The sequence below is a fragment of the Ambystoma mexicanum genome, chromosome 5q (genome assembly GCF_040938575.1).
Source record: "Ambystoma mexicanum isolate Mex_15411 chromosome 5q, UKY_AmexF1_1, whole genome shotgun sequence".
Lineage (NCBI taxonomy): Eukaryota > Metazoa > Chordata > Amphibia > Caudata > Ambystomatidae > Ambystoma > Ambystoma mexicanum.
Window position 1 is genome coordinate 1,013,735,832 of NC_090933.1, and position 10,257 is coordinate 1,013,746,088.

At 50.6% G+C, this 10,257-nt stretch overlaps 1 protein-coding gene across 5 annotated transcripts in view; it reads right to left on the reverse strand.

The window, feature by feature from the left end:
- CSMD3 (CUB and Sushi multiple domains 3) overlaps positions 1 to 9,225 on the reverse strand; it is a 3,270,409-nt gene extending 3,261,184 nt beyond the window's left edge. For 4 of the 5 annotated variants that reach the window (XM_069621530.1, XM_069621528.1, XM_069621529.1 and 1 more), the window contains exon 1: positions 8,351 to 9,224. In XM_069621530.1, coding sequence (XP_069477631.1) covers positions 8,351 to 8,525 — 175 coding nt within the window. In that variant the 5' untranslated portion in view covers positions 8,526 to 9,224. Of the gene's footprint in view, positions 1 to 8,350 lie in introns of all 5 variants that reach the window. The other variant, XM_069621531.1, reaches the window with a different exon arrangement.
- Positions 9,226 to 10,257: the final 1,032 nt, after the last annotated feature.

The following is a 10,257-nucleotide window of genomic DNA, read 5'->3' on the forward strand; positions in this document are numbered from 1 at the left end:
CAACATGCTATACAATGTTGTAAAGAGCACCCCACTGCTATTTTGCTATTTTTCCACTATAATCAGTAGTGTACATATTTAGAGGTGGTTCAAGGTGTGCCCACCAGATAAGGAGCAGTCAATGAAGTTATTGACACTTATACAAACTTTAGGTACATGTGCTCCCTTAACCAATCCCTCCCTTCAATAGGTTTTAGTTTGCGACGTAGGATTAAGTCATAGATTACGCATATCGAGGTATAAAACCTTTGTATAATCACACTTAGGTGTGAGTCCGTGAATTACTGCCTGTTCTTCGTCAGACTGCCCTGCTTTATTTTTATGTTAATAATAAAGAAGTACTTTGCCCTATTCTTTGAGTCTGTCTGGTTATTTGTGTACTGAGATCATTATTGGTAATTCCATCTAGCACATGAGACGCTAAGGTGCTAGAGCACAACCTCTTCCATCCATGACACTTTAGCATTGTGCATGTTGGCTATTAAATCATGGATGGCCAACGACTATCTTGTTCTCAATCCCACTAAGATGTAAGTTCTCTTTTTTCCTGCTAACACTCTCCCTTCACCCTCTCTGCCTGTTTCTATTCTTTGTCCTCCATCTTTGATATCTCTTATTCCTACTGCTCGAAATGTGGGTCTCTATCTGGGCTCTGATCCCTCATTTGCTCATCACATCTCTTTGCTCTCATGTTCTTGTCGCTTCCATCATTTTAATGTGTGTAAGGCTCGTCCCGTCCTTACTTTTAATGTAACTAAACTCTTGATTACTTCACTTATCTTTCGCATCTATTCTATTGTTCATGTGTTCTCTTTGGTCTTCCGGCTTCTCAGCCGGCTCCACATAAATCAATTTTCAATTCCTCTAGTTGTCTTTTCTTTTTGCTTTCCTCACGTGATTATATTTCTTCTTCATTGGTATCTCCTGGTTGGCTATCTGTCCACGCTTGTCTGAAATCTAACTTCCTTTATCTGGTTTTTAACTCTCTTTATAATCTGGCACCATCTTATTTTTCTTCTTTGGTTCTTCCTCTGTTACTTCTTGTGCTCTTTGCTCCCATGCTCATTATTTATTAGTTGTTTCCCATCGGCCCTGCGCCCAATCTAGTTTCTGCTCTTGTTCTCTTCTGACTCTTCTACACTGGAATCGCCATTCTGCTTCTCTCTGTCTTCCAACTCTCTTTTTCATGTTGCCCTTAAATCCCATCTTTTGTATTGACCATTGATATTGTAACATATTTATTGTATTCTGTATGATGTGAAATGTAAAGGGCTTTGGCGTATTGCGCTCTATAACTGCAAAATAATGCAAAATTAATACAAAAATACAAAAAATTGTATGATATGTACTTTTTAATTGAATAATGAATATTGAGACTGTTGGTGTTGGCTTTCTCTTAGGGGTGGCCAATCATTGGGCACTGTTCTTATGTAGGAATATATTAATAGATACAAGTTCTTCAGATAGTGAACCAAAAGTGAGGCATGGAACATCTTGAGCCAACACTTCTTAACCACTGCATTCCATTTCATTGTATTTCACGGCTTAAGTGGTGGTGGATGGCTGTTTTCCATGGTAGGTGATGCTAATGAATCTAGGCCGTGGTTGCATAATTACTCTCAGAATACCGACTAAGAGACACTGATAGGAAAGACACACGGATTGAAAAGGAGGGGTGAGTGTACAGATCTCTGTGACTCCCAGCATGTAAAGGGAGCTCCCAGCATCACTGTCCAGTTGATGCAGAAGACGGCAGAAACTTCAATAGGGTAGGAAATCAACACTCCATGTGTGGGATGGACAGCTGTCTGGCACCCACCTTAAAGGGCATTGTTGCTTTGGTGTAAACCAACTTGCAATTATCTGAAGTTCATTCATAGTAGGTGTTAAGGCCCTGGGCTGAAAGATTTTTCAACAAACGTTCCTATGAATGATAGCTTGGATACAATCAAATATGTGCTATGGTCAAAATGTCTAAAGATTGTTTTAGCATCGAGATCTCCAAGCCATCGTTAATCTGCAAACATGAGATCCTGAGCTAATCTCCGGCGATCCAGCCAGGAAAGACGTGCTAGGAACCTCTGTGGAGGTTTGTCAAAACAGACACAGTTCAATTGTGAAACAATTCAAAGCGGAATTCTAAAGACAACGTAAAACAGCTAAGAGGCAACAGATAAGATTTTTCATGTGTGAACAGCAATCAATGTGCTGTGAATTCGGGGAGTAGTATGTCCCCGAATTCACAGCACAGAGGTTGGGCTTGTTGCACACACACCATTTTCAACTTTGTTCCGAGCATTGGTGGTAAATGGTGTTTTAAACATTTACGTTTATGTTCTGTTATGGTCTAACAAACCATTGATGATGTCTATTCTCTCTCTGTAAATTGTGTTGTTGTGTTTTTGACTCATGCAATTACAACATAAAAAGTCCTCTAGAGATCTTTCTCTATGATAACAATTTCGAAGAGTCATTTTTTCAAACCAATTGTGGGAGCCCTTCGTGTATGAGTACCCTTGAACCTATTCACCTGTTGGATCATCCATCGGACCTAGTGAATCGCCTCCCAGAAACCTCTCCCGGAGGATGAGGTCCTGACATGGAAACTCAAGTAAAACCCATGCTTTCCCTTCTTTATGAGAAAAGTAAATAGGATCAATCCTGTGGGTAGGATCACCCATTTCTGAGGAAAACTCTGAATAGCCAGAAAGAAAGCACACTTTAATACAACTTGGTATATGTTCACTTTGTTCCCGCTGTATAAGTCATCTCGCTACAGCTTAGGCGTCCCCCCTCTATCCATTCATCGTTCCCTAATTCCCTCAACCCGCTTGGTGTACGGTCCACCATTGCATTCTTGCCATCAATGCGAGTGGAAAATATGTTGACTTAGGGCCTGATTGACATAGCCTTTTCCAATGGGATTTCACCATTATAAGATGCTTCTGTGAATCAGGCCCGTAATGTTCTTTGGAGATGTTGTGCAGTATGATTGGTCATGAATAACACCCCAAATATAGTCAATCTATCCCTGATACAGAGTCACCCACGCCACGAAAGCACATGGGGTGCTTGAGTGCAAAGTCCATTGCATAGGGAGTTATTCATGACTCAGGGCCTCATGATGAATGGGGGAGGGGCATGAAGATGCAGGGAATGATGCAAAGGTCCCATGCTGGGCCTGTAATCTACTTACAGCAAAATGGGATGCAGGGGGAGTGGAGCCTGGAGATGGGTTATTCCAGGTGATGCAACCCTGTTAATAGTATCGCTCTTGTGGAATGTCGGGAAGGCAATAGGCTTCACCTGGCAGTGGGTGTGCCAAGAGATAGAAGCAACTTCCGCCAATGTGTGGGCGAAGTGTGTGTTCAGGTGCTAGCTGCCCGGAAACGTCGGTTTGTTCCCTGATGTTTGTTTGCGATTTGGCAATGTGTGGACCCTTCCATCATATTCAGCTCTTTTTTTTAAATTGGGAAACAGGAAACTGAGCAATTAAATCATTACCATTGTTTTGGAGGGGCTGTAAATATTTTTAACATGCGCTAACATGTGCTTGTTCTTTTAATCCAAAATCCTTATGACTACACATGATGGGGGGTGCGTGGGGGTAGAAGAGAGGTGCGTTGAATTATGTTCTTAAGTGCCAGGCTATTATGCACGTCTTTGCAAAAAAGGACGAGCATACTCGTCCTTGGCACTTAAAGCCTTCTGCACTGCATCCTTGTAACTGAGAAAGCATCATTTACAAGTGGCAGTTTCGAGCTCCTCCGAAAATGAGAGCTCCTTGCGGGGTTCCAGACAGTGTACGAGGACAACACTGCGCGCGGGTCGTCGCCGCTCACCCCTCAATGACAGCCGGCACCGGGCAGAGAGCCTTCCAGGCGAGCTGCAGCCCCGGCCAGCTGGAATGCAACGCTGCATCGATTTTCTGCAACAGTAAAAATGCTCGTTGCAGAGAGGCAGACGGGCGTCTCGGGCCCTTTACTGCACGTCCCTGCGAGAACTAATTACACATCTCGAGTCCCAGGAGAAAGACAAAAAGAAGCCCACGCACATCAATCAAGGGAAACGAATGCGCGAAGGCGATGGGTCTGGGTGCACAGCCACATCTATACCCCACGAGGCCTCCGTGCACGCGAGACCCTGCCCTGCATTGAGACAGAGCCGCATCTCATTACACGGGATGCAGGTGGCACGGCGCATGTGTCAGGCGCATCCGAATCCGCGGCGCCCTCCGACTCCCACCTGAGGTGCCTGCATGGGGAGCCTGCGGTGAGATCAGGCAAAGCCGTGCCCCTCCAGCGAAAGGCGCCGCACACACGGGTCTCCCGGGAGCAGCGCCGGGCTCGAGAGCTTTGTAAAGATGGCCTGGGGGGGGGGGGATGCTCCTTCGCGCATAGCCGCGTGGCCATGCTACGGTGTTTGACATATTCCAGTGAAGGCAGGCAGCTTGGGCAGCCTGGTGTGGGTCTTATATGATGTGCGACGCCATCGCCGTCACCTATGGCGGGCACCAGTGGTGCAGGGGCAGGAAAATGGAGCATACTGGTAAGGGGCATCGCCATGAAGCCATACTGTGTGCAAAACGGCTCAAGAAACGAGGCTGCCTTCGCGCCGTGAACAGCGTCTGGGTTCGCAGAAGCCTGGCTGCGCCTGACACAATAGTATTGTTAATTCAGAGGTGCGCCTGCCCTGTAATGCACCCAGGCGCGGTGGAGCACCGGTGTGTGGTGATCAGACACCCCATCTCTTGGTTACCGTGTTTATTTGGAACACAGGTGGGGAAGGGTTTGGGAGAATGCGCGAATGGTATCTCAAGGGACCGCCTGAAACTAAGAATATGACACATGAAGAAAGCAAGTCAGGTTTTGCGGGATGGGAAGAGTGTGGGGAGGACTGGCAAAGAGTAGTCCACCTGCGAAAGAGAGAGTTTGAGATGAAAGGGGGCATGAAGAAAGAGCGAGACACTCGAAACAAAGACAGGAGGGCTAATAGAAGATAGGTGTTGATTAGAACACTGGAGAGGGGATTGTAGCAGTAAGAAAGGGTGAGAACAGGGCAGAATTTGGAGGGTGAAAAAGATGAGAGCTTTTAGTAGGTCTGGGGAGAAAAATAAACTTATAGAATCAGAACTAAAATGGGGAACAACACGTGTGAACGTTAGGGGTGTCGGCAACATTAAAGAAAATGAAAACGAGCAGAGCCATAAGAGGGATTCATAAAACTGGATAGATTTTGAGTTTTTAGAAAAATGTGTACAAAGGACGATGTAGAAAGGGATACAACAGTTTTGTCGCTGTATGGGATTGGAGGCAACCTTCAAACGTCCGAAAAAGGACTCTGATGAAACTCGAAAGCAGAGTTGAGTGAGTTGTGTGTTTTTTTAAAGGGAGAAGCCGTCAAGAATAGGCACAACGAAATAGGCAAGCCATTGAAATGCCTTGCCTAGGGCAGTGGGGTGGGAGTGCGGTGGGGGGAGGGTTGAACGATGAGCAACATGTACACCTGTGAATATGCGTGCGCCGCTCTTCTATAGCTGGAGGGCACGCGATAAAACGGGGTGTATCGCAGCCGCCAAGCCAGCTCGCTCTGCCTGCTGTCCTACCCATCTATTCAGACTAGCAATGGCATCCCACTTGCCAACCCGAGCACGTCCTGCGTCTATGGAGAGCTATCCCGTTCTGTGCTCCCGGAGGCAACGTGTGCGCTCCACCTCTTCCCGCCATGTTTTGTTGCAAGCATTTCCAGTGGGGCACCCTAAGGTCCGCCTGGTAAAGTTTTCAGGACCATGGAGAGCCACGGCCCCTCGGTGTCATGCGTGTGCATTGTGCACACATACACGGGATCACGAAACGTGTCCGACTTCTGTGGTACACTCTAAACAACGAAAAGCATCGCGCTGAGGGTGAAAACACGTCTCCCGAAATAGTGGCACCATGTTATCAAGACTATCATCATGAAAGGCTGCAGTGGCCCTCGGGGGCTTGAACCTGTGCCTTGTTGTTACACCAGTGCTATTTGAACGGCTATTAACGCACGCTGGGAGGAGTCTTTACCCAAGTGCTAAAGAGCAAATATTTGATTTTCGAGCGATGCCTGCGTGTGCTCATCGCAGCAGACCCAGGAGCCTGCTGCCTGTGTTGCCAATACTGCCAGCCTTCTAGAATGTGCCTTTTTCACAGGGCCATGGTCTCTCACAACAGGTAGCGCGGAACTTTCCTCGACGCACACGGGCCCTCTGCGTGCGGGGAGGCTCTGGCTCTGTGCCTCTGGTGCTGTCTGAAGACGCACCGTGTGCATAGCGCGGCCCCCGCGGCCGCCGCTAGCCGTGGGGCTTCTAAGCACATCCCGGAGGCGCAGAGCGTCAGTGCTCCTAGAATGCACGCACTGGCCCCGCACCTCTCCGGTAACTTCTTACCAGAGCACGCTCCTATTCGTTTGCCCCGCTTCGAGAAAGCTGTGCCAGCGAGCGGGCGGGATTCCAGGTCCAATATGCCTTTCTCATCTCGGGGGTGCGTGCGTTTTATGAAGACACGAATAAGCCTTTACACATTTAAGTCCGCACGTCCAAGTAAATATCCGAACCGGCTCGGATTAAGGCACGGGCAGCATAGCGCAGAAAACCCGCTGTAATTAGCGAGCAGATTAAAATTCCAAGCGCGTTACCTCTCGTCCGATCGAGATAGCCTGCGCTGGGCTCGCCCCCACCCAACATGCAGGAATGATTACTGCCAGGGAATGCAAATGCACGCCTCGCTGGGCGAGGGAAAGCAGATGCTGGACCCCGACAATACCCCGCTTCATACAGACGGCCCCTGTGCGGGCTCCAAAGCTCTCCTTCGGAGATGGGGACCGCCACACTTCCTTGTGTGTATGCAATCTCTACAGGCGTGTGCACGAACTAATGTGTGGAGGAAGCGTGTGGAATTCAGGGCATGTCGATAACGCCTGCCAGACCTTCTAGGTGTGTGCCTGTGGCTTTCTTGGCCTGTGTGTAAGTATCTGTGAGTGTCAGCCTATGCATATAACTGTGCATGTTCTAGGCTTGTATGTATGGGTACTTATTTGTGTGCTTGTGAATATATGTGCATTTGGGGGGGGGGCGGGCGCCGGCGTGTGTGCGTGCCTATCTGGGTGTCCTTTCGTGGGCGTTCGTGTGCTTTTACGTCTGCGAGTGCAACACATGCGACTACAAGTGTGTTCATGTTCGTGTATCTGTGACTATGGGTGTCTGGTAGTGCATCTGAACGAATGCATATATGTGTCTGTGTGTGTAACAGAGAGAGAGAGAGAGAGGCAGGGGAAGAGAGATAGGGAGAGAGAGAGAGAGAGACAGGGGGCGAGAGAGAGAGACACATAGGAAGGGAGGGAGAGAGAGAGAGAGATGGGTATGTGTTTCGTGTGCCTTAGGATTCTCCCACACAATGCCATGCCCCCCACCCCCACAGCGAGTGTGTATGTTTAAGTGGGATGGATTGCCCGGGGCCATGCAATGCTGCAAAGAATCCAATCGAGGTGTGATCCATATTTCACTGTCATTTTCATGTTCTCATTTGCTGTGGGTAGCCTCTGATAGTCTCAGCGCCCAATCTTGAAATGGCATGTATGCACGGTGTGGCGCGAGAGTGACATGTACAGGTGCCCGGCGCACATCCCCCTTCCCTGTCAGAGAGCGGGGGGCAGGGGAGGGGGGGGGGGCTCCCCCGCTAACACCAGTCACCGGGAAAGTGTCATTTATTCCCCTGCTCTGAACACAGCCCTTGAACGATGAGCGCATATTTCCCCGGCCTTAATCACCGCAGCAAAGCGGAGATGAACCAAGGCAGCACACATGTGTGCTCGCTGCCATACCTGCCTCCTGGCTCCCACGGAGCGAGTAGGCACGGGCACCCCCTCCTCTGTGAAGAAGCACATTAGTTCATACACGCATTTTTACACAGAATGCAACCTGCAACTTTCCTGCCCCAAGGACACGGGGCTTGTTTTTACACAAGCAGAGTAATTGCAACTATCCCCGAGCCCCCCGCCAGCCTGATTAAAGCAATCCAAGTTATGCGACTGAAAGCCAAGCATGGCCCCTCCACTGGCAGTCGGGGCTCTGGGAAGCAACTCACGTCTCCGCGTGAGCATACCGCAAGAATACTTATGGAGCCCAGCTCAATGACTGCATTGCACGCCGAGCCCGGCCGGCACCGCCAGTGCACATCCCATCGCAATACCAGATCCGGATCAAATGCCTTTCCCCGAAAACGGGCAACATCCGCAGGCTTCTCCGTGACCCCTGCACAGGTGGGAACCTGGGAGGGGGACATGTGCATCACAACCACCGGAGAAGGAAAAAAAAACCTACCTTTCGCACACGAAAGCATCATGAAAAAGACAAGGTTCCAACACGTAAATGCACTTTTAATCCCCATGCTGGTGTGACAGCTGAATCCGGGCCGGCCGCACGCCCTGCATGCCCGTGTTCGCGGGTGCCCAGCCGCCTCGCGTGCCCGGTGTGTGCCTCTGCGGATGGCGCTCATGGTCTCCTCAGCGCTCCCAGTCTGCTGGGCTCCTGCGCTCCCCTCGGCCAAGCGCGCGGCGCAGTGGCTGCTGCTTCTGCTGCTTCTGCTGCTGCTGCTGCTGTCGGATGCGCGGTCACAGCGCGGTGTGAATGGTGCTTCTGTGATACCACAGCAACCTTGACGAGGACTCAACCATCTCCTTCTGACGGGGGCAGCAGCAAGGCTCAGCTGCTCCAGGCTGAGTTGGTGCCCGACCTGCCTTCTCCCCCGGTGGCAGAGCCCGCGCTCCAGCGCTGGCTGGCAGGCACCCCAGCCGTGCAGCAGAGGAGACGGCGGCGGCAAAGGGAGGCGAGAGCCAGCTAGCAGCAGTGTCAGAGCAGGGACCGTCTTCTCCTCTACTCCGCCTCGCCGCGCCAGGAGGAGCAGCAGCGCTATTGCTGCTGCTGCTGCTGCTGAGAAAGCGGCTCAAGAAATCATAAATTAGTGAGATCTACACTGCCGCCCGGAGCCAGAGAGGGCTGCTAATAAAACAGATCCATCCTGCTACCCGCGATTGGAATAAAAAAAAAAACGCCTAATAATGCAGGCTGGCGACTGTCAAGTGAACTGCGGGGAGGTGACTGGCAAACGCAGGCGCACGCCTGGTCCGCACGCCGTGCGTGGCTGGAGGTGCGCGTGTGGCAGTCTCTCTACGGCGTTTACAAAGGCAAAGAGACCCCCGGCTGCCTGTCAGAGCAGATCGATCGATCGATCGATAATTAAAGCATGATAGCAGTGCTGCTAGACAGGTGGACGGGCAGGGGAGGCGGGTCGCCGGACAGATAGCAGAACACGCAGGTCCTCCGGAGATTCAACCAGAAGTCATTTCGTAAAACCTGAGCAGCGGTTGTCACCAAAAGCGGGTAGTTTATGCCTCAAAGAAACACTTAGTTACTGCTTCGAAAGGGAAGAACGCTCGTGCCATCTACAGGCTGCCAGGCGCTGATCTGTTAATTGCCACCCACTTTACTCGGGCACCCCGGTTTGGGTCTCGAGCGCTGGCAATGGCGTACTCGATCCCCCTTTAAAGTTGCGAGTAGTGTTTTCATTCATAGTCGGTCAGAGGAGATGGTAATGGGGGAGGGGCGAGGATGTATGCGCTCTTTGGTGTGAAGGCCAACAGTCGCATGTAGTATGGCTTGAAAAGCATAGGCACAGCCATTCATGGCGAGGGAGGGCCTACCCTCACTGGGCCCGACATGCCTGGTCGCAGAGGCATGTCTCGCTTCAGGCAAGAGGCTCATGTAATGTTACTGTAAGAGGGCCGGGAGCCATGCACAGCTTCTAGTATGGCACGGGGGCCTGCACTGCTACAGGCTAAAGGCACGGAGCAAAGCAGAGAGCAAAGGGGAGGCGGGGGCGTGCAGTGCACGAAGCCACGAACCTCTACAGGTAGAGAGTACCGAGTGACACACTGCTACTACACCATTCGCCGAAACTGGAAAACACCCTGAGTTGTGCACTGCCACAGGAGTGGAATTGCCATCTGCACTGCTCCAAAGGTGGCACGTAGATGTCCCTTCTAAACACGGAGTCAGGGTACGGAGTCATGACATTCTCCATGGATGGCAGCGAGGCATGCTACATGGCTGCCATTCATATTTACCAGCACAGAAAGCTGGTACAACAACAGGGGAGGGACACAGAGACATGTGCTATAGAAGCACCATACCCGATTAGTGGGCGGGTCAGAGGAGAAGGAGCTGAACAT